This window comes from Atractosteus spatula, chromosome 1, assembly GCF_055471065.1.
Source record: "Atractosteus spatula isolate fAtrSpa1 chromosome 1, fAtrSpa1.hap1, whole genome shotgun sequence".
NCBI lineage: Eukaryota > Metazoa > Chordata > Actinopteri > Semionotiformes > Lepisosteidae > Atractosteus > Atractosteus spatula.
Genome location: NC_142706.1, coordinates 60,619,503 through 60,642,408, shown reverse-complemented (window position 1 = coordinate 60,642,408; position 22,906 = coordinate 60,619,503). Strand labels below are relative to the sequence as shown.

General features: G+C 44.6%; 1 protein-coding gene across 2 annotated transcripts in view; it reads left to right on the top strand.

Annotated features, from left to right (window-relative positions):
• The window catches only part of rarga (retinoic acid receptor gamma a), a 57,655-nt gene extending 37,454 nt beyond the window's left edge, over positions 1-20,201 (top strand). For both annotated transcript variants that reach the window (XM_088913759.1, XM_088913767.1), the window contains 7 exons: positions 10,349-10,497; positions 10,928-11,069; positions 14,367-14,530; positions 14,865-15,041; positions 16,426-16,630; positions 16,779-16,937; positions 17,107-20,201. In XM_088913759.1, coding sequence (XP_088769885.1) covers positions 10,349-10,497; positions 10,928-11,069; positions 14,367-14,530; positions 14,865-15,041; positions 16,426-16,630; positions 16,779-16,937; positions 17,107-17,450 — 1,340 coding nt within the window. In that variant the 3' untranslated portion in view covers positions 17,451-20,201. The remainder of the gene's footprint in view (positions 1-10,348; positions 10,498-10,927; positions 11,070-14,366; positions 14,531-14,864; positions 15,042-16,425; positions 16,631-16,778; positions 16,938-17,106) is intronic.
• Positions 20,202-22,906: the final 2,705 nt, after the last annotated feature.

Sequence of the window (22,906 nt, the reverse complement as noted above, 5' to 3'; positions counted from 1 at the left end):
AAGCACAGAATGCTAGAAACTAGGGGGGGAGTAGGATGCAAAAAGTGAATGCATAATACAAGATTGATAAAATCATGAGAAACCTGCACAAATATCGTGAAGAGTTTGATGTGGTAAGCTCTGGAAGGATATTGTCCTTTGCTTAAGATGAGAAATGAGCAGTTTTTGTGGTGCGGCCTGGTAATGCGGATGGCTTTGTGGACTGACTGCCTTCCTCCTCTCTTGTGCTCGTTTGACTTATCCGCTGCCTGTTGCTTACTGAAGCTCTGACAGGTATGAACATGCAAAGCTTCACAAAAACATGATATGATTACGTAGTGTGTTTTGTGGGAGAGGGGGCCAGACTGACCCTGACTGGAAAGAGGAATACACATTGAGATGCAGCACTAGTGCTGGTGCTGATGGATCAGTGCTGGGTGTGGGGAAATGAAGTGAAAACGCTTCACCTGGGAATGAACATGGAGAATATATCCATAAGAATCTGGAATTCTACACACCTTCACCATATTTTTTGTCCACAAAATGTTTTGATTCTGAAAGGAGTTTTCACATGATAAAATGATTAGAATAACCTGATGACTAAAAAACAAGGAAATAATGAATATGTCTTGCCAAGGTCTCTACTACTACTCTACTTAAAAAAATCCTAAACCCAGAGTCTAATGAATTATGTTTTCTAAATTAAAATCTAGTGAAGACGTAGTGACTGATACCCAAGTCTGTAATTTTAATAGCCTTCTGAAACCAATCTGAAAACCAATCTGAAAAATCAAATTATCACTTTGTGCTGCTCTCTGAACTTAATTTCCTGATGAGAGCAGGTGTACACTGTTTGACCCTTCTCATGTGTCCAGTTGTCATTAGCTGAATGATCCAGGAGCTCCCTTTTTAAAGCCTCAGGAGATTCAGTACAACATAAATACTTTTTGCAGGTTGTCAGAAAACTCTTTAATCCCATACTCTAGATAACTCATAGAGGAACAGTAGCTTATTTTTGAGATTTTCTGTCTTCTCCCTCTGGCTGCTGAGTGCTCTGGAAGGCAGTCCTGACCCATCAGGCAGATCCCCCGCACACAGCCTGCAGTCACAGCCTGGATAGAACTGGGGGCGCCACCGCAGGGTCACACCAGATGTACGCCTGTTGTACAACTCTGCGTCTCCATCTTTAGCAAAAATAAAATAGATATTGAATCTTTTCCATGTTGCCCCTTGCCTGCCATCATTCCTTTGATCCTTCTCCTAAACAATTTCTATTGCTGTTGTTTCCCAAAGTTAATTTTTTCCACCAATTATGTGGCACTTAAAGGCACTTCCTTGAATCAACACTATTTTTGTAGATACTTTAGGCTCCCAACTGGAGCAGCTGCACTAATCTAATTATTGTGGATTTTTTAAAATTATTTTGAACAGAAGGAATTGGTTTCCCTAGTTGAATTCATAACTGTATGTGTCAGACTGCTCACTGGTATTCAACCACTGATTTTAGGAAGATCAAGAGCTGGTATGAAGCATGAAGTATGAAGCTAAAAACATAATTGAAGAGGTGCTGACTGTACCTGTGGTTTGGAGAGTGTAGGGCATTCAATTTTAGCAATTGTGGGTGAACAGCTTCCAAGCTGCTCCCCTACCCAGATGCACCCTGATCCTGAAGTACAAGAAATGTGGTGACAAAGAGAAACTTAATACAACAGAGAGAATCAAAATGCAGGAATGAAAGTAAGAAACCAAGTCACAGGATGTAATCTAGCCCTCTGCTGTGCCTTCTGGGAGGGAGCGGGGACCTGCCCTGTGATGCTGGTGTGGCATGGATGTTGCCAGTGAGTTTCTGGTGAAACTGCTGTGGCTCCTGTCGCAGAGCAGCTGGAGGAAGTGGTTTTTTTCTTCTTCTGAGAGGGAGACTCACTTCTCTGTTTGAGCGCAGGCTGCCCACTTCCACGCCAGCAGGAGATTTTTGAGGTTTCTATTTGCTGAGAGGAGGAAGCAATTGCAGCCCAACAAGCAAGTGGCGCCTGGCCGTCGCGAAGAGCCATTCTTTCTGACCGTGACCTGAGAGACGGGCTCGTTGAATTTAGCGCGGGTTCGAGAGAAGCCTGGCTATCCGAGGGCTCTTTTTCAAAAGCGGTTTGGGAAAGAGTTCCTGTGAAGTGCGAAGTGCGGCCGAACGAGAGACGCTGAGTGGATATAAACTGGCTCGTTATGCCAGGAGGACTGAAGAGAGGGAACGAAATCTAAACAGCAGATTCTAAACAGCTTTACTGTGACGTGAAAGTCAGATCCAGGCTGTTGCTTCTAGGATAGAGTAGAACACAGGAGCTGTACGTGTGGCTGAAATTTGGGATTTTTTAATGAAACTTTTGGTAGAGATGACCAACCAATGTCCAACTCACTTCAGCTACTCTAACTTGTGAGCTCTTGTTGATTTTTCTAGTTCCGCCCTCCATCCCTTCTCCACCTTTGCAGCTGCTCCTAGATTAAATTCTCTCCCTATATGGGGGTCTTCAATTTCTCTCTTTACCGTATCCTGGTGGTTGGCCCTCAGCCAGGCAAATTAAACCAAAATGTCTCATGCTTACCTCTTTAATAAACACTTCTTTACGCAGGTTCCTGTTGGGCGATGTTGTTTGTCGTGAGCAGCAGTAATTACAGATGTACAGTAGGTATAATCATTTATACTGACACCATACTGTAAACAGGCGCCGTCCTTCGGATGAGACGTAAAACCGAGGTCCTGACTCTCTGTGGTCATTAAAAATCCCAGGGCGTCTCTCGAAAAGAGTAGGGGTGTAACCCCAGCGTCCTGGCCAAATTTCCCATCAGCCTTTATCAATCATGGCCTCCTAATAATCCCCATGTACAAACTGGCTTCATTACTCTGCTCTCCTCCCCACTGAGAGCTGGTGTGTGGTGAGTCTACTGGTCACTATGGCTGCCATCGCATCATCCAGGTGGGGCTGCACACTGGTGGTGGTGGAGGGGAGTCCCCATTACCTGTAAAGCGCTTTGAGTGGAGTGTCCAGAAAAGCGCTATATAAGTGTAAGCAATTATTATTATTATTATTTATGCTTTAATCTAAATCAGTTTCCAGAGTCTGGGGCTAAACTGGAACAGTGATTCCTGTTCCACCAGGTTCTTTTCAGCTGAAGGGCAGAGTGGAAGGAGGTTAAGGTTTGGGGCAGATGTCAGACTTAAACTGTGACCTTGAGAAATTAAAGAACCTGTTTTTAAATAAGTAAAAATATATTCTGCACTGCGATGGACTGTATCCTGTCCAGGGTGTACCCTGCCCCGTGCTCATTGCTTTCTGGAACTTTCCTGGGTTATCCCTTATCCCACTTATCCCGGAAACATCTCCCAGTTTCTGGGATAGGATTGGATGGATCCCTGGATTGGAAGAAGTGGTTGGAAAATGAATGGATGGATATGGGTTTAATGTAATCCACAACAAGCAGCAGAACCTGGAACCCTCCGAGTGAGCCTCAGCTGTTTGAATTCAGACTCATTTCTTTTTTAGCCATGCCTTTCTTCTGCCTTGGTTATAATTTCCATGTATTATCTCCTTTCTTTTAGCAGGGTTCATCCCTCCTTTACAGACCTGTGTCCTTTCCTTTTGTGCACGTCGGTTTCACTTTCACTGTGTTGTTTTGTGCTTTTACTTCACTTTCACTCTGGTCTGCGTGCCAAACCATTATATCCGTTTACTGTGGTAGACCAGGGTGTAAAAAAAGTGCAGGGAAGCAGGGCTAAATCATGATAAATGTGTGGGAAAGCAGTGAGATGTATGGTGAAATATTAAGAACATGGACAACATGAAAATTCCACAAAGATGTACTATTATTAACTTTGTAAAGGCGTTTTTTTTTAGGAAGACGGCCTAGTGCAGTGAGAAGAGGGAGTCTGGGAACATTTCGACCCCTGTTTTTAATTCGGTAGAAGAAGCATCAGTTTGGAGGGAGCCAGGCAGGGAGGACTCCTTGAAACTCTGTGTTGGTTGACAGGCTGGTGTTGTGCAGAAGGGGGGCGCAAAGTGTTGAGGCCAAATGTTGACTTGGCTTCATCAAAATAAAGACTGGGGTTTATGGGCTGCTGTAAAAAAAGAAAGGCAGTTTTGTATGTGTGCTGCTGAATAAGGGGGCAATCCTGGTTTAACAACCTGCCCTTAAAGCAGAACCCCACCTACCCCTTCCTCCCCACCCTCCCCCAGAAGAAGAGTGGAGAGGAAGAATAAAGTCTGTGATTGAAGTGCGAGTATGGGTCTGTGAGGATTTGTCTCTCTGTCTGTAAACCCATGGTTAAACAGACTTTGCTTTGAAGTGACAGATTTAACAGACAAAAAAGGGGAATTTTCTCTTAAATAAAAAAATCAGAAATTCTGCACTTTTGCCACAATAATATTAAAATGCACAAATAATAAAACAGGTTATAATAAATACTGCATAGGAATATTAATCGCGGCCTATAGGGGTCGGCCAATTGCTTACAATGGGGGCAGTTTGTGTTTCGTATGCTTTAGCAAATTTCATATGGTATATTTATGACACATGAATAGAGAACTTGTATATTCATCATAAAAAAGGCAAATGAACAATTTTCGTTGATTGTGCTGATACCAATTGTTCAAAAATAAGTCAAAAGATCCAGTAGGCAAGTGTATATTTTTTTATCATTCTCATATAATTTGTGTTTTGGTGTGAAAAACTGTAATTCGTGATTTAACGGACATTCTGTAATAACTTCAACCCTTCCCCCCTATTAGTCTGTTAAACTAAGGCTTTACTGTATTTAGATCTGAGTGTGTGTAAATGTGTGTGGTTATGACAGGGGTGTGTAAATTCCTACGGGTGGAATCCCTGCCCCTGTGCAGTTTGGTGTTTTTATTGACCCATCTCCTGGACGGGAGCCCAGTTTCATCACAGGCTCCTTTTCAAAGACAGCCTCATTTGGACAGGAAGAGCTGCTCCTCTTTATGGGCTGGAGGGGCAGGGGCGTAGGTAATGAGTTAACAGACAGCTGCTGAATGGAGCTACTCTCTGCTCCGTGTCAGTTCTAAAACCTCTGTAATCCACACATTTACAGCCCTGTCCACAGTACAATTCGGGCACATGTGGGTCTCTTTTATTTAACCCAGAGGTTAAATAGTCCACACCCTCATATTCTCCCAGGTGAAAGCAGTGGAAATAACAGTAGTGCTGATTTTAGTAAGAGCCTGAAAAACCTACAGACACAACACAAATGCTCTGAGATATTTGCATTGATAAACGCAGTACTTAACGTTGAGTGAAAGCTGTTGTGTGTTATGTAGTACTGGTGTTCTGATTATACTAAGCTGTTTTACAGGCACATTTATCAATGGTGACATATAGACACTGGGGATGTCTATACTATGACATGACCATATGCTGCTTCAGGGTCACTGACAACAGAACCTCCATTCGATGTCTCATATGAGAGGTGAAGTGCAAGGAAATGAGTAACTCACTCAGGATGTCAGTCTGGACAAATTGATTCAGTGGCAGAACAAGGACTTGAGCTGAAAAAGCCCCTAAGCCTTCATCAGTGGCCTGCTTACCCTCTGTAAGTTTTTGGATCTCTTATGCATGTTGGCTCAATGGATGCACTGGGCTCTCCATATTCCAGTTTGAAACCCGTGGCTCTATGGCAGAGAGCTGCAGTGTAGAATTTGCATAGAGATCTGATGGAAAAACAGGTCTAGTCAGAGGAAGCAGGGAGAGGGAGAAATGCAGTTTGTGAAAGGGTGCTTGTGCAACCACTGGCTGATGGGCAATGACGCTGGCAGAGGGGAGAAGGAAGAGTGAATGAGGCAGGAGGAAGTTGGCAGGGAAGTGGGGGCCAGCCGCCTGTATGTGGCATGCCATTACATTGCGCAACAGGTACACATACCTACATTTAGAGCATCACATAGTGTCTCCAGCAAAACTCCAAGACACTGACCTGGGCACAGGAACCCACGAAACTTGGGACTGCTGAGCCCAGGATGGCAACTAGTTAATATGCGCATCGGTTAGTCAGTGTATTCGTTTGCCAGTCAGTAAATATGTCTGGCAGTAAGTGTGACAGCCAGCCAGGCAGTGGACACAGTAAGGCTGGTTTTGGTTACATTTGGCAGTTAGCAGTAGTGCATTTCAGAAGTGCTGGTTTACAATTACAAGCCAAGCATTACTTATTTGCTTATAAAAATAGCTTGTAATTGACATTTGCTGGTTCAATGCAATGTTGTCCCACTGGGCAAAGTAGCAGAGATTAATGTTTACATCCTTTGAAAGTTTTCGCCATCCTTCAGCACTTCCACATGGCCTTCCCTCCTCTTCTCCTTATCCCTCAGCTAAAACTACGAGCCCGCTTTGCCTTCCTGACTAAACTCCCTTTGTTGTCGAATGTGCGTTTTTTGGTGCTCAAAAACGCATCAGGTTTTGCAAATCAGAGCACACATACACACAAACTTATATAACCACACAGACCACACACATACCCCAGAGCACATTGGAGTCCTTTGTTAGCAAGGAAAAGCTGAACCTCAATTTGCAAACCAAATAAAATACTGTTGAGACTTGGGGAGCTAGTGCCTGCTTCACAGGATGCACAGAGCTCTGGATACATGTAATGCAGAGCACACATAAACTTGAAAACAGTCTTTTGCAAATAATTCTAAATCCACGATTGAGTCACAGTTCCTCCTACATTGTTACAACACAACATGAGTCTTCTGTGGGTGTGTACTGTAATGGTTTGATTTGCAAATAGGAGCACTGGAAACGTGCATGACACCTAGGTACCAGTGAGCAAATCGAGATACAAGAATCATAGATCTGGATCTGGGTCAGCAAGGTGCTCCAATACATTAATACAACACTGAGAGAGATGGATGGGTTAGTAAACACACCAAGAGGTTCACTGAAAGAGTGTATACCACAGTATGTTAACACTGCTCTGTCTGAGAGAGCAAGATGGATGAGTTAATGCAGACACTCTGACAGACTGAACACTGTGCTAAATTGACACTCAACATGGGGACAAGAGCGCAAGAGACTGACATGTGTCAGCAGAGAGTCCCTGCTGCGCTTGACAGAGGGATTAGTCCAGGGCACTATAACTGTGTTACTCCTGTACAGAAGCCATTGAGAGACGGGATTAGGAGTAAACCGATACTTAGCAGGAAATGAGCAGCAACACTGATAACACCCTGCCACACACCAAAGCCACATTCACTCCCCTTTCCCCCACTCCTGGCTGGGAATTGTAACGCAAATTGAGACCCAGGCTTTGGAACTGATAAGGGGAAGGCCTTGGGTTTCTAAGAACTTTGTTTTCTAAATAGTGCTGAGTGGGAGTGGGGTGAGGGATAAAAGGATTAATTACCAGCTTCATTTAGTATCCTGCTTAAGTGCTGATTGACATTCTGATGGTGTTTTGGAGGGGAGGAGGATGGAAGGAGCTGTGTATTAAGTGAGGGTCCAGTCCAAGGTGTCGATGGATGTTGATAAATTGTGTTATTGTCTCTCTGAATCTCTCTGGCATTGTCTTTCCCCACCTTTGTCTCTCCCTGGATTTTCCCCTCCAGTCTCTCCTGTTCTAATGTTGCCAGCAGATACAGTTCCCCCCTTTCAAACGAATTTCAGCATTTCCCTCCTCTTCCATCAAGACCATTGTTGTCATAGCACAAACAGAACACGACTTCTCCATTGTTCTGCAGCTTTTAGTTCAGTTTTGACATGTAAATATATTTGAGTGTGTTTGTATGATTTAATTTTGAAGTGTTACCATATTACACATCACGTTGCAATGATGACTATTATTAGCAGTAGTGGTTCTAATCCTCCTTCTAATAATAAAATGATAGCCAGTGCTGCCAGACAAAGCGCAGGCCACCGTTTAAAGTTCTAGCAGTAAAAAGCAACTTTTGTCCTCCTCACTCCCTCTCTCTTTCTTTGTCTCTCTCTCTCCCTCTCTTTATATGATATTACCTTTATTCCTGAACTGCTTTTTGAAGCCCCCCTCCCCATTGTTAACAGCCATCTCACAGTCTGGAGGCTGTGAGGGACATAGAGGATGACTGTGGAGTATGTGGTGGGAGGTGCAGACTGTGTTTTGTCTCGCCCTGGGGTATTCGTGGGGGGGGGGGGGGGGGCAGGGTTCCTAGTGAGGGAGAGAAGAGGGCAGTAAAGTTTTAACCCCCCTGCTTCTATTTTATTTTTATTTTTTTTACGGGCTGGGTGTCCGGGCTGCAGCTGGCGGGGTGAATAGCTGCCCGAGGTGCCTGGGTGCCAATAAAGAGCAAAGCAGCCGGACTGGGGCCTCCTTTCCCAGCTCTGGGACCGGCTTTACAGGCCACCTTACGAGCCTGGGCCTCTATTAAAACCTGGCAGGGCTGCACTGAGGAATTTAGGGCCAGGAAACAAGAGAAAGGGGTGGGGGCTGGGGTGAGAGTTGAAAGAGGTTCTGTGGGGCCTGTGTGTATGTGTCCATGTGTGTAGAAATGTGTGTGAAAGGTAAATGTTGTCTAATTGGGTGGGCATGTTAGCCAGTGGGATGAGTATGTTAGGTATATTGTGCCTACTGTTTTAATGGATCATTTTTGCCATTTATCACACAAATCACATCATGAGAAATAGGTACACAGGTAAACGGGACGGGAGATCAAGGGATTGAAAATGCCAGAGGAATCGTGGGGCGGGGAAGGCATTTTGTAAAAATGGAACATGTTCAAAGCATGTATCTTTTTGTGTGCTGCGCATTTTGTGAAAGTAATCGGACAGGCATATTCAGTAGCTGGGTAGTGTAGTGTTTGTGAAGATGCTGGAAACGATGTGTTGAGAATGGAGGCTGATAAAGAAGTCAGCGAGGTGATGTGAAACAGCCCAGGTATGGAATGAGGAAGCCAAACTAGGGGGGAGGAGGAAAACAGAGAGAGGGGGAAAGAGAAAGAAGGAAGCTGCCTGGGGCAATGATGGAGATTCCATTAAGAGCTCAGTTGTCTGTCTTATCAGATGAGCTATTGGGCTATATTATCAGCAATTGTCTAATTGTTTGTCTTCTCTTTCTCTTCTTTGTCAATCAGCATTCCTACCTTCCCCTGATCTCTCCAAATATTTGCATCCAAGAACCCCCTCCTTACTCACAAATCAGCAAGCAGGGAGGTGAATTCCACTGATTGACAAGCCCTTCTGTCAATCTGTATCTGTCAGGCGGTGCCTGGTGATCTTAGCCTAATGTAAGCACCTTCTGTCCACAAAAGCAGAACACCACTGGGGCAAAACAACAATACAAAGCTGGTGTTTGCCTTTGATGTGTTTGTCCTTCTTACACTTAATGCATGAAAGGTAAAAGCTCCAGGAAGACTGACTGACTTTTTTCAGTCTCAGAACCTGGAACAGTTCTCGCAACACACAGGAGAAACTAGTATCTGCAGAAAGGATCGGAAGATAATTCCTTAAACTCTCATGATGTACAGAGAACTGTCTCCCATGCTCTGTCTTGTACCTGCCTGCTTAGGGTGACACGCAGCACAAACAAACCTCCAATTGACAAGCCTTTCTCCTGAACTACTGAAGCACCTAGCTTCCCTCAGTCGCAAAATTCCATGATGTCTTCTAACCTTTTTGAAATTATGCAGTACTGAGACTCTTTTCCTTCATAATGCATACATCTCAGTCATGCTATTATTTCAGAGGCACATTTTCATAAAATGATAATTTGGTGTTTCACACTGAGTTTTCTTTCTTAAGCAAAATCATTTTATTTTTTTTTGTGGCTGCTATGTACAACGGGTATGAAGACAAATAGGTTTTAATCTGGCTTTTTTTATTGATTTTGTTTGCAAAGTGAACAAAGTTCCTTCTGTATTTTTGGACTGTATCCTCTGTGTGAGTGTGTGCATTTAAGAATAGCAGCAATGCAGCCAAGCCCAGGTCGACCTCAACACAGACTGGGGTTTCACAGCTCCCAAATATTCACTCCAGGACAGAGTGTGAGAGGGAGGAGAGAGAACCCAGAGAGGGGATAAGGGTTTCAGGAGGAGGGAACAGTCAGCAAACAGAAGAGGGAGAAAAGGCAAGGAATGGGAAATAGGAGGGTGGATAAGAGGGTTTTGGCATTCATTATGGAAAAAAGAGAGAAGTTTTCATTACTTGCAAAGTTACGAATGTTTGCAAGTTACAAAATAATGGAAATGGATTATCATTGTAAAGGAAGAGGTACAAATAAAACACAGTCCAATCGGAAAGGTCTTTCACACAATACCAGCTTTATACTGGCATCTGCATCATGGTAGCATTTCGTTCGTGGTCTGGATGCTGCCTGGTTAATAACTGTCCCCTTTCTGGCTCTGTGCAGCGGTGGAGACTCAGAGTACCAGTTCAGAGGAGATGGTGCCCAGCTCACCCTCGCCACCCCCCCCTCCCCGTGTCTACAAGCCCTGCTTTGTGTGCCAGGACAAGTCCTCTGGGTACCATTATGGGGTCAGCTCTTGCGAGGGCTGCAAGGTGAGTCTGGGAATACTGCCCATAGACTGGGAATACAGTAAACAGAATGGAGATGTTGAGGATAGGGAATATGGCACATGTACATAAGAGTATTAGACAGAGACAGGGAGCACTAGAGTACTGAGGACTAACTGGACGTAATGGAGACAGATGCAAAATACATGTAGAACAAACAATACTGGAGTTAGACTGAGCATCTCAGGGCAAACTGAAAAAAGTTTTGCCTCCAATATTACCATTGTAAGTCCTGGGAATAGTGGAGATAGACTTTGGAGTGCAAGAAATTTAAAGGGGGGTACTGGACTGTCAGTGCATGACACGGGGTAACTCTGCAGATGAGTAGACAGTGTTTCGTGGACAGTGAAGTTCCTTTTTCCTCTGTATCTCGTTCTCTCATCTGTCTAAGCGGCGCTCTGTCTTCCTGTTCCAGGGCTTCTTCAGACGGAGTATCCAGAAGAACATGGTCTACACCTGCCACCGGGACAAGAACTGTCAGATCAACAAGGTCACACGCAACCGCTGCCAGTACTGCCGGCTCCAGAAGTGCTTCGAGGTCGGCATGTCCAAGGAAGGTGAGTGTCCGTGGCCAGAAACTTGCTAGGTTACCTGTGCCAAAGTAATACCTGAGCAAGAGCAGACATGCGCGTTGCCGAGGCAACACCAAGTTTCTGGTAAGGCTATTTTTAAGAAGAATGTTCAGTGCCATTCCTGGGGCTTAGCACTCAAATAGATGAGTGAGTGTTGGAGCACTTGAATCTTTTAGGCCTAGTCTAAAAGTCTTTCACCTTTAACCACTAGCCCTCTACACACCCTCCCCATCTTTCCCAGTCTGTTAGCTCCGATCTCCAAAAGCGGTGGCAGTTCTGCTCCGCACTCCCCCAGTATGAGACAGCAGAATCGGAGGAAATGCGTAGGGGTGGGAGGGATTGTGACACCAGTCTCAATAAACACTGTTTCAAAACCCGACCGGCTGTTTCCTGTATTGCTCGGAAACGTCAGTCGTCCTCGCAGAAAAGCAGAATTTTTAGGAACGCTGAGTTATGATTTCCTCAGCTCTGTTTTCCCTGCATAGTTTGTGATTTAGCTGTAATAATCTTGCCTATATGCCACCGCCTTCACTGTCTTCTTTAATAATAATGATAAAAACAACAACAACAACAACAACAACAACAACAACAATAATAATAATAATAATAATAATAATAATAATATCACCTGGGTTTCTTCCGGGTGCCCTGGTTTCCAAGGACATACTGGTAGATCAATTAACATTGGCGTAAACTGGACCTGGTGTCAGTGTGTCTCTGAATGTGTGTGCCTTGAGATGGATTGGTGTCTGTCCAGGTTGTACCCAGCCTTGTGCCAGTTGGGTGCTGGGATAGGTTCCGGGTCCCCCATGACCCTGAATTGGAAGAAGAGCTTAGAAAATGGATGGATAGATAATATTAAAATTATCATTTAAAAAATCAAAAGAATAATTTTGCGGATCGTATTCAAAGCAGTTGCTGACACATAATCAGTTCATCTCTTGTACATCTCACCTGAAGGACAGTGCACAGGGTGGTTCAGTATTTTGGTCAGGACAGCACAGTGTCAGTGGCAGATCTGGGACTTGAACTGGTAACTTCCTGGTATTAAACCCTTTACTGGAACTACTGCAAAACTTGTCCTTCATTGTAAGCACTGCTCCTGCTACTCATACAGATGAATATGAACTTTGCAAAATACTGACCATAGTTTATTCTTCCATATATCAATTACTCAAACATCGATTTGCAAACACAACCCAGATAAAAAGCTCTGTGATAGTATTTCAGTATTGTGCACCTGACAAAACAGAACAACAAAAAGGTAAATTAACACTTGCACATGTCATATTTTAAAATTTTGTTGAAACACATTGAGCCTAAGTCACGCCTTTTAAAAGAAGTAGATACTGTATACCGTAGATTCTGCAGCAGTAATCGGAAACACTAGTTACACAACAGGACTTTGTTACTTAAAATTATTACACATCTTTGAAAGACTAAGGTCAACACCCACTGATGTATAAAGATTCTTATTACTCATAATATATTTGCATTAAATACATATTCTGAAAGATCCTGGTAAGTGTCGCAGAAACCCAGAAATTGATTTTATTTTAAACCTGTCAATTAAATATCTAGGCCCACAAATTATATTTATTTTTATATCCTATATTTTTCCATTTATTAGTTGTTAATGAAAGAAGCTCACAGCTATGGCCCATGCACCAAGGCAGGAAAGGAAATATGGACTCGCTGAAACATGCACTATCATCATCTGCTACTCTTTACACTCGGAGCCCTGCAGCACAAATACTGCAAGAGCACAGGTGCTCGAGAAACCAGAGGGGTCTCTGCTTCGTGATGAGCTACTGGAGAGCTGGGCAGCCTCAGACCCACCTGAGTGCTCCCGCCTGGGAAATCCCAGTCACGGCTAACTGTGCGTGCAGAACAAATCTGATTCCGTGAACTCTGGACTCCAGGGCCTGATCTGTTCTTTGAACAAGGGACCTTTACTGCTTGAGCCACTCTCAAGCCCCATAGAAAAGAAAAGTTAGAGCTCAGTGTATTTTTAAATATGTCATTCTATCCCTGACCTACCATCCACTTTGTTACCATCTTGGTCAGTAACTCCACTGAGATATACAGTTTCAGGTTATTATGTAAAGCAGCACAGTAATGTATAATCAGAGGGTGTATTTTTTGTTTTTTGAAAACCCTAAAAACAAACCAGAAGTATTTTTTTGTGTATTTTTAGACCTTTCAGCCACTTTTATTGCCTGTTTATTTTCAAAGTCAGAAAAGAAAAACGATAAAATGGACAGGTCATATTTTGGCTGGGTAGTCAAGGCAGCTGCTGTCACCTCAGAGCTGTGCTGTATCAGCAGCCTGTGGGTGGAAAGGACTTTATTGAGGGTTAAGTGGAATCTAGAAGATCATAAAGGCCTATTTCGGGACCACAGTGTACTGTGCTTGTTACCACTGAGTCACATTTTCTGATTTTTCCTCCCTCTCTCTGTTCTTTCTTTTGGTCTCTCATTTCTGCCCGTCCTGTGGCACTTTTGCAGTTTTATCGTGGTGTCATCACAACTTAGCATGTATTTCCTTTTCCATAGCTTGGATCTTTACCTTACTTCTCTATCCTTTATACTTTTTCAGCTTGGTTTACTATACTTCTACCCTGACATACGACAGTAGATCTGTGTAAGATTGGCCTTAGTGATGTGTATACCACAGTGTTCGGATGAAAGTCTTAAAGCAAGGATAGGATCCAGTTCACATGGGTCAGGCAGTGCACTGAAGGGACTCTGTGTGCATATCCAGGAGAGAGCCGCTGGGGTCCTGATTGCAAGAAGAGCATTGTGCCTCTGCTATTACTGGATATCCTGAGAGGAAGGAAAGAGGGGGAGGAGGGGAGAAAGGAGGGGGGGGGGGCTCAGGGGACGTATTTCCTGCAGCCTCTGCTTCTGACTAGGTAGGAGTGTCAAGGAGAAGGAAAGGGAGGAATTAAGAGCAAGGTGAAGTGAGAAGGAGAGGTAACTGCGGAAGAATACAAAAAGAGACATGGGGAAAAGGTGAGGCACGAAGAGAAAGAAAATGTAGCGTAGTGTGATGAGGAAGAAGATTGAAAGAAACAGGAGCAGTGACAGGGATGGATGCGAATCCTGGCAGTCTCTTGGCAAACTTGGCAAACAGGAGAGGAAGAGAGGTACAAGAGTAAAGGGGGGTAAAAGAACTTCAAAAACCACACTTGTACACCTCACACGGACGTCAGTCTCTCCTCTCTTTCACTGCTCCCAGTCCTTCCACTCTCACTCATTCCGTTCTACTTTTCTCTCTCAGCTGTACGGAATGACCGCAACAAGAAGAAGAAGGATGTGAAGGAGGAGGTAGTGGTGCCGGAGAGCTATGAGCTGAGCTCAGAGCTGGAGGAGCTGGTCAGTAAAGTCAGCAAGGCTCATCAGGAGACCTTCCCCTCGCTGTGCCAACTGGGCAAATACACCACTGTGAGTAATTCACACTACCACACACTTGTAACACAGTTGATCAGTAATTAACAAGTAGCTTTTATCTGACGCAATTTGCCAAAATGTACAGGGTTGAACTATTGTTGGCTGACAATGGGACCTTGTCTTCACATGTCATCAAAATGATGGAGCAAATGCAGGTGAAGTAACTTATAGTGCTTCAGTGCGTCACTGATATTGCACAAGGACAGCACACAGTTACAGGGCCGCTGAATACATATAGACACGAATGCACTTCTGTCCTGGGTCACACACCTTTCTGTGTGCAGTCTTCATGTCTGCATGTGTCTCACTCTTTCTCTCTCTCTGTCAGAACTCCAGTGCTGATCACCGGGTGCAGCTAGACCTGGGGCTGTGGGATAAGTTCAGTGAACTGTCCACCAAGTGCATCATCAAGATCGTGGAGTTTGCCAAGAGACTGCCAGGATTCACCACACTCACCATTGCTGACCAGATCACTCTGCTCAAGGCTGCCTGCCTTGACATCTTGGTACGCCCACTCTCTCTACCCCTCTCTCCATCACAGTCTACCTCTGTCACTCTCCCTCTCTTCCCTGTCTCTGTTACTGCGTCTTTCTGTCCCTCTCAGACCATATTGTCCTAATCAAACGCGTACCCACCAACCTTTTTACCCCATTTCTGTCCCCCTTAAGTGAAGACAGAAGCTTTGCACATGCCTGGAAAATTAAATGTAAGAAAATGATGTAATCTTCCATACTCCTGTACTTCTTTCCACTGTTTGGCTCTTTCACTTACTGCCCTATACTGTGGCTACACTTACACCCAGTGGTGAAGAGCAGTACTGCAGCCATAGCCCAAGACCATATGAATTGCAGGTAGTCCAGACAGTCCTAGTGCTTAGAATACAGTTGATTCCTGAAAACCACTGAACCGATTTTATGGTAGAAACATTCTGAAAAAGGGACTGGTTCATGTACTAAGGCCGAATAACATATTTTTACTAAAATGGCCAAAAGTTTGAGTTCAGCCAATTATAGACAGGTTCCCCATATGACTGTGTTCAATAGAATACTTTGACAGGACAGAACAGGAATTCAGAACCGCCATGAAATTGTAAGAAGTTAATTTGTAAATTTAGCACTACACATTTGGCACGAAGAAAACTAGCGGTTTATGTCCGTGTACAGTAAAATGTAATAACGATCAATTGTTCACTATTGCTGCCGATGATCTGACTGCATGAACAGTTGAACAGTATAATTTATCTGAAGGTGTCATCTCGGGTTTGGTTTTGTTATTTCAGTGGGAATAACAACACCCAGAAATTAAGTGTACTGAAAGGATTTAATAAGTGTTTAGTCAACATTTGGCATAACCCGCTTGTCTGAGGGCTAACCTCCTGGCAATAGGACGAGGAGTCTAGGATCCTCTTGCAAAGTGAGGAGTGACCAAGGTGGAGATGGGGTGGAGGTGGAATGCAAAAAGAAATATGTGAGGGAGAGAAGGGATCGGGATCATGTACAGTATTTCTAGTGTTTCAGGAGAGGAAAAGACATCTTGAGTCATTGCAAATTACTGACAGCTGAGTCTGATTGAACTTGGTTGTTGTCATCCCTCCCAGACTGTTGTTATAAACTCCATATCTTCAGAGTCATAGTCACAGACTGCCTTTCTTAACAACAGCCAGCCTCTGTCCTTCTGAAGCAGAATCATCATAAGAAAATGATGTAAAAAGATGTTATTAAGAAAATAGTCTGTGTGCCTTTTCCTTTATCTTTCCCTCTCTCTGTCCCACTCCTTCTCTGTCCTCTCTCCTTTTCTTCTACACCCCTCCTCTGTTGCTGTGGTGGATTTGTGACAGTGACCGTGACAGTCAGCCATCTTGAAAGTGTGTGCCTCACTCTTCCTCTCAGATGCTGCGGATTTGTACTCGCTACACGCCAGAGCAGGACACCATGACCTTCTCAGATGGGCTGACGCTGAATCGCACACAGATGCACAACGCCGGATTCGGGCCACTCACCGACCTGGTGTTTGCTTTCGCTGGCCAGCTGCTGCCCCTGGAGATGGACGACACTGAGACCGGCCTGCTCAGTGCCATCTGCCTCATCTGTGGAGGTAATCCACAGCTTGGAGTTTGCGGGGGTGTGTGTCTGGCTGTGTGTTTGTGTGATTGTGGCATGTTGTGTCTCACTTTGAGCATGTGGCCGTGACTCTTGCTGCATCTCTGTCTGTGAGTGTGACCGGGTCTCTGCGCGTTGCTCAGATCGTATGGACCTGGAGGAGCCCCAGAAGGTGGACCGGCTGCAGGAGCCACTGCTGGAGGCCCTGAAGCTGTATGCTCGTCGCCGGCGCCCCAACAAACCACACATGTTCCCTCGCATGCTGATGAAGATCACTGACCTTCGTGGGATCAGCACCAAAGGTCAGTACAGTGCAGCCGTATGGCAGTGTGCCACAGTACACGCTACACTGCGGTACAACAGAGAGACACCGAATGGAGCAAATAGACATTCCAGTACAGCACACAGAGAGTGCAGGACTGATGTACAGTACACAGCTCTAAAACCTGTGTTCTCTCTCTCTGCCTGCAGGAGCGGAGCGTGCCATCACTCTGAAGATGGAGATCCCCGGCCCCATGCCGCCGCTGATCCGGGAGATGCTGGAGAACCCGGAAGCCTTTGAGGACAAACAGCAAGAGGACAGCGAAAGCACTCCTCCCGTCTGCCCCCCTGCCACGGTCAAGCAGGAGCGACAGGAGGAGGAGGGGGCCGAGAGTGGAACGGATCCCCCTGACGAGGACGAGGAGGAAGATGAGGGCCTCAGAGGAGAGAGGGAGGAGGAGGAGGAGCGGGAGTGGGACAGCGAGGGGGAGGCACGGGGACAGCCGTCCAGCAGAGAGGCCGCCAGGAAGAACCTTGTGGGACGAGCACAGTAATCACCTCACGTCCCTCGTCCCCAAAACCCCAAAGCCCTCTCCTCCCATCCCGTCTCATATTCCGCACAGACTGGGGCACTGCCCCCATCCCCTTCCCTGCAGCCCCTCCTTGGCCATCCCAGAGTCAGGGCAGGAGAAGAGATTGGACCACCCGTTAAACACTCCCTGCCTGGAGACCCAGTCGCACATCACAGACAATGACAGGGAGATAGAATGAAACAGAGAGCACCTCATGGATGGCTGAATGGGAGAGATAGAGAATGAGGGAGAGAAAGAAATTCTGGCTCCTTAGATAAGGAGAGACAACTCTTTTTTCTCATTTATATTTAAGAAAATGTTTTTAAAAAAAACTGCCAAAAAGGTGAGGCAAATAGATGGCAGAGGATGCCTTACTGCCATTATCCTCTCCAGGTTGCAGTGATGCAAGAAACCAGCAGGGGGCACTAAAATGCTGCCTAAAAACAAAACTTTCTAAAAACCAATAAGCCAACCAAACAGAACATAATAATCACTTTTGTATTGTTTTTTTCTTTTTTAAAAAAAAATGTTATTTTCATTTTCTTATTCTTTTTATGTTTTTTATGGTATGTATACACACAATTATATATATTTTTTGTCTTTGTTTATGGTTTTTGTATTCACCCTCCTGTTTGACTAGCCTGCCAGGGAGAGAGTGAGGACTCTTACCCTGCTAGTGTCCCTGTTCCTCTACAGCACCTTTTTCCAATCAGCAGCACAACTACAGACTGTGCTGCGGATTGGGTAACACTGTCTGTGCCAAACGTAGCATTCTGTTGTGTCGTTTTGTTAATGAGGTTGGATGCTAAAAATGAGTGGAAGCCATTCTTCTGTCCGAACAGCTGTCTTCCTCTTCCTCCAAACTTCTGCTGCTGTGTCTTGAGATTCATCCATGTAACTCAGCCATCCCTGCAATCCAAAACATATCCCACCTTTCTACTCTCGATTACCAGAGAGGTGCACTAAATGGATAGACTGTGCTTATTTTTTCCAGGACACAATGTAACAGCAACCCCATTCCTGTCTGGCCATTTAAAGCACTTAAAGCACAGGATACATACAATACTCTATAAATGCATACGATTAACATTGTATTGCATTGTGTGTTTAGCTGTATTTGGTTCTTGGTTCCTGCTTTTCAGATGCTTGGAGAGATTGTTTATGCCTCAACGTTGGGCAGTGGGCCAGAGGTCAGAGGTCACAACCTATATCTATGCAGGGTATTGAAGGCCCCTTGATGCATCTCTGTGTTATGCCACTAAGAATTAAGGACTAAGGAAATTAGCGGGATCCATTTTTCTGTGGATTAACTCAGTTTGTGAGGACCTGTAGTGGTCACACAAACAAACACCTCTTTGATTCCATAAAAGACTTGTCTCCAACAGGAGCAGTAAAAACAGGGATGCCATCTTCCTGTGGGAGAAGAATGTACAATGGGGACACCGCCCTGGGCTTAACAGTTGTCAGGGGAGGAATTCAGCCATAGCCTCCACTGGGCATCTCTCATTGAGCTTTGTGCATTCATGACTTGGATGTCTTCAGCATTTTGCTTTAAATCAAAAGCTCACAAAAGTCACTTCAAATTCATACACAGGCTCCAAAAAGAACATGCTATAAATAAAACAACTCAACCAAATAAAAAAAACCAATACTACTACCAGTTAGGTCATGGATTCACAATCTCTCTTTTCTTTTTTTTATTACGATGCAGCCAGCGCTCCTATGAGAGGAGCAAACCCCAGCTGTCCTCTGCAATACAGGACAATACAGTCCTCAGACATGTCCTTCTGTTAGCGCCAGCATGCAGAGCAGGGAGACTGTGTGAGAGCACCTAGAGACCACTATCATGCAATCAGTGTGTGGGTCTCGTTTTTTCCAAATGTAGGTTTTTTTTCTATTCTTCCAGAGCACAATTCAGAGGTCATAGGATGCAGCCAGCCGGTTACTGTCAGTTGTGTTTCTCTGTCTTAATTATTCCATTTCAAGATGTTTCAAGTTTTAATTACTCCATTTTTTTTTGTTGAAGGGAACAAACATGCTAAAATGCTCTTCCCCATTCTGTTAACAGTAGCACCTACACATGCACTAAATCTCAGGAAAGATCCTAAATCCAACCTTTGGGGAGTGAAGCTGCACTTGTTTCTCTGCAGTTCATGTGCTGATGCAGCTCCCCACTCTAACTACCAGCCATAGACAAAAGATTGCACTTCATATGTATTATAAAAGGAGGCTCAGTATATATGCATATATCGGTATACTGTAGCAGGGGGGGAAACGGCAGCTTTGGAGAGCTCTGTTTAACAAGCCGTAACAAACTGTTCCCTGCAGTCTCTTTAGAGTATGTTGCCTTATTTACATGAGGACATACAGAATTTCATTGAGTTCAATAAAAGTATTTATTGGGTTAATGGGAAAAACGAATGAAAAGATCTTGAAATGCAATCGAGTGAGAATTGATCCTCCCAGTTTTTCTGTTGTGTTTTTAAATTACCACATGTTAGCTGGGCCTGGTGTGCAGCTAGGGGAGCGATCTTTTTTAAATGTAAGCCTTTGGTGCTGTTACACTAAAGGAATGATGTTTGCCAAAAAAAAAAGAAGCTATGTTTTGTGTATTTTTTTTTTCACAGCTCAGCTGGGGACTTCTGTTCATTCTGTCAAACACTATCTTGCTAAAGAAATGTCATTTATACCAAGAATGGGGTTTTGGAAAATAAACTGCTTTTGTAAGCTCGTTATTAATTTTGTTATTCATTTATTTATGCTGTTGCCATTCTTATTTTTTGCGCTCTAGAGGATGGCACCGTGTATGAAAGTCTGGCACCATTTACTTACTGTCGGTGGTTTTGCAGTGCCCAGTGCATGCACCACCTCTCTTCAGCTGACCCTGGGACTTCGCTGTGATTTTTATCGTATGCCACTGCAAGTATTCAGTGGAGTGTGCCCTCCACTGTTGTTCTATATGGCAGGTTTCCAAAAAGTGGTTTTCAAACAAAAGCTGGCTGTGGTATACTGTAGCTCTTGTGCAGACAAAGCTGGACCAGAGTTACAGTGGTTTTTGAAGACCTCTAGTCATAGACACTGCTACGGGCTTAATGTAAGTGCAAGTTGTACCTTTTCATGAAGTGTTATGCACTCACTTGGTGAAAACAGATCTCACTATATGCTTCAGTGTTGTTTTTCTTACACCGGCGATGCCCGCACAGCAGCGATGATTGCGCTTTTTAAATACCTCCTTATGAACACCAGAGGGAGCCAGTGCACCACAGGTGGAGGGAAGTGCTCTAGAACCGCTCAGTTAACGCTGACAGACCGGTTGCGGAGCAGAAAGGTACATGACTCAACCCTGGAGAACAGTCTGCGGTCTGACAGCAACCAGGCATGGGTGTTGGCACACTGTAATTCAACAGTCAACAAAAACATCTTAACTAGTATAAATGTGTGCTTCAAAAATTCAGAGATCATGCTGAAAAACAAGCTTAGGTTTTAAAGCAGTATTTGTGATGCTTCATTTTGTATAGTTTCATGTACAGAGTGCTACTACACCATGCACATCCACATGACATGCTCAGTGTTCCTGTCAAACTGGTGCCTAGAGAGAAATCCTATATAGCTGGAGGGGAGGACACCTAAATAGCTTTATAAGCTTTTTAAAAGGAGGTGTGAGAGACTCTGTGCTGTGCCCCCTGTCTGACAGGCAAGCTGATGGAGGTATTAGTGATAGGGGGCTATTTACACATGTGTTAGAGAGAAGGCTGCATGGTTTTGTGTGCTTATCCTGCCATCTATACAGCCCCCCAACACATGCACTGAGACATGCAACCTGCACAGACAATACACCTACACAGCATGGGGACAACAGGCACGCACATACAAATGCACATATTTGTCAAATCACTCTTTTACAAGCAGACATGCAGGTAGAGTCGCAATGCCTATGACACAATCTTAACACTCACACATTCACCCCTCTCTGCACTGTAGCCCAGCGCCCCATGGCTGGATGATAGATGCTGGTGACAGAGTGGTCATTTTTATTAATAGGAAGAGAGAGGGGGGCGATAAACTGAGATAGGATTCTATTAATTAAATGATTGCTATAATTAACTTTCATTAAATGAAGATCGATAAAGCAGCGCAGGAATGTAAGCAGCGTCCATACATTATGCACTGTTTTACAAGGAAACACTAAATGACCTCGTATATTAAAACCAGAATAAGATGTGTTTCCATGGGAATGCTGGGTGATGGGTGTGTGTGTGTTGGGGGGGGGGGTTATTTAAAGAGACAGTGACTTGTGTATTCATTTTTTGGTGGATTAGACCAATATAACCCTGGTGCACACAGAGTACACCAGGAGGCTGATTGGTGCCTTCAAGAGCAAAATACACCAAAGTATAATCTAGCTGGATATATATTTCAATTCACTTTCATATCCGCTGCCCTTATCTTTCCTGTCTACATGCAGAACTGCAGGGAGAGAAACAGAGGAAGAGAGAGGGGAGGGGAGCAAAGCATCAAAGAGAAACTAGGGAAGACAGCAAGTAACAGGATGAGGATGAGGAGGAACGCCCTGATACACTGTCTCAGCAGAAGAAGCATGATTGGCGAGGCCAGTTGCATTCAGATAAAAGGAGCTCCTGTAGACACAGACCATCCTTCCATCCATCCATTTTCTAACCGCTTCATCCAGTTCAGGGTCACAGGGGAACTGGAGCCTATCCCAGCAGGCAATGGAGGCAAGGCAGGCTACACCCTGGACGGGACACCAGTCCATCACAGGGCAAACAAACTCACACTCACACCAGGGCCAGTTGACCTACTCGTATGTCTTTGAACCGTGGGAGGAAATCATATCACCCAGAGTAAACCCACACAAACATGGGGAGAACATGCAAACTCCACACAGACAGCGCCTCAGGTCCGGAATTGACCCTAGGGCCCCAGCGGTGCGAGGCAGCAGTGCTGACTACTGCGCCACCTTGTTGCCCACAGACTGACCAATACAGTTCAAATGCTTAGTAAGTACAGAACATTACTGCAACACAAAAGGAAGACATATTCCATCACGCCCTTCCTCAACACCACCTGCTGACCACATCCGCTCTGCAGCAGCTGGAATTAACCTGCCCTAGCCTGATTGCCAGTTGTTTCCAGATGTGCCCCAGAGTTTTGTGATCTAAGGGATTTGTCTTAATATGGGGAGAGGGGCTGTCCACTGAGGGAAGTGGATAAATACATACAGATCTATTCATCTATAGGATTTTAAATGAAAAAAACTCACTTCAAGAGCAGCAAAAATATTTAGACTTTAAGTTAAAAAACGGGGGTTCAGTTTTTGGCCACCACACAAGAAGTTTACTGCCATGGAAAGTGTAGGAGAAAGAGCGGTCAGAACAATCCCAGGAATGTCACAAGCAGGCAAGGGCTGGGAGAAACCG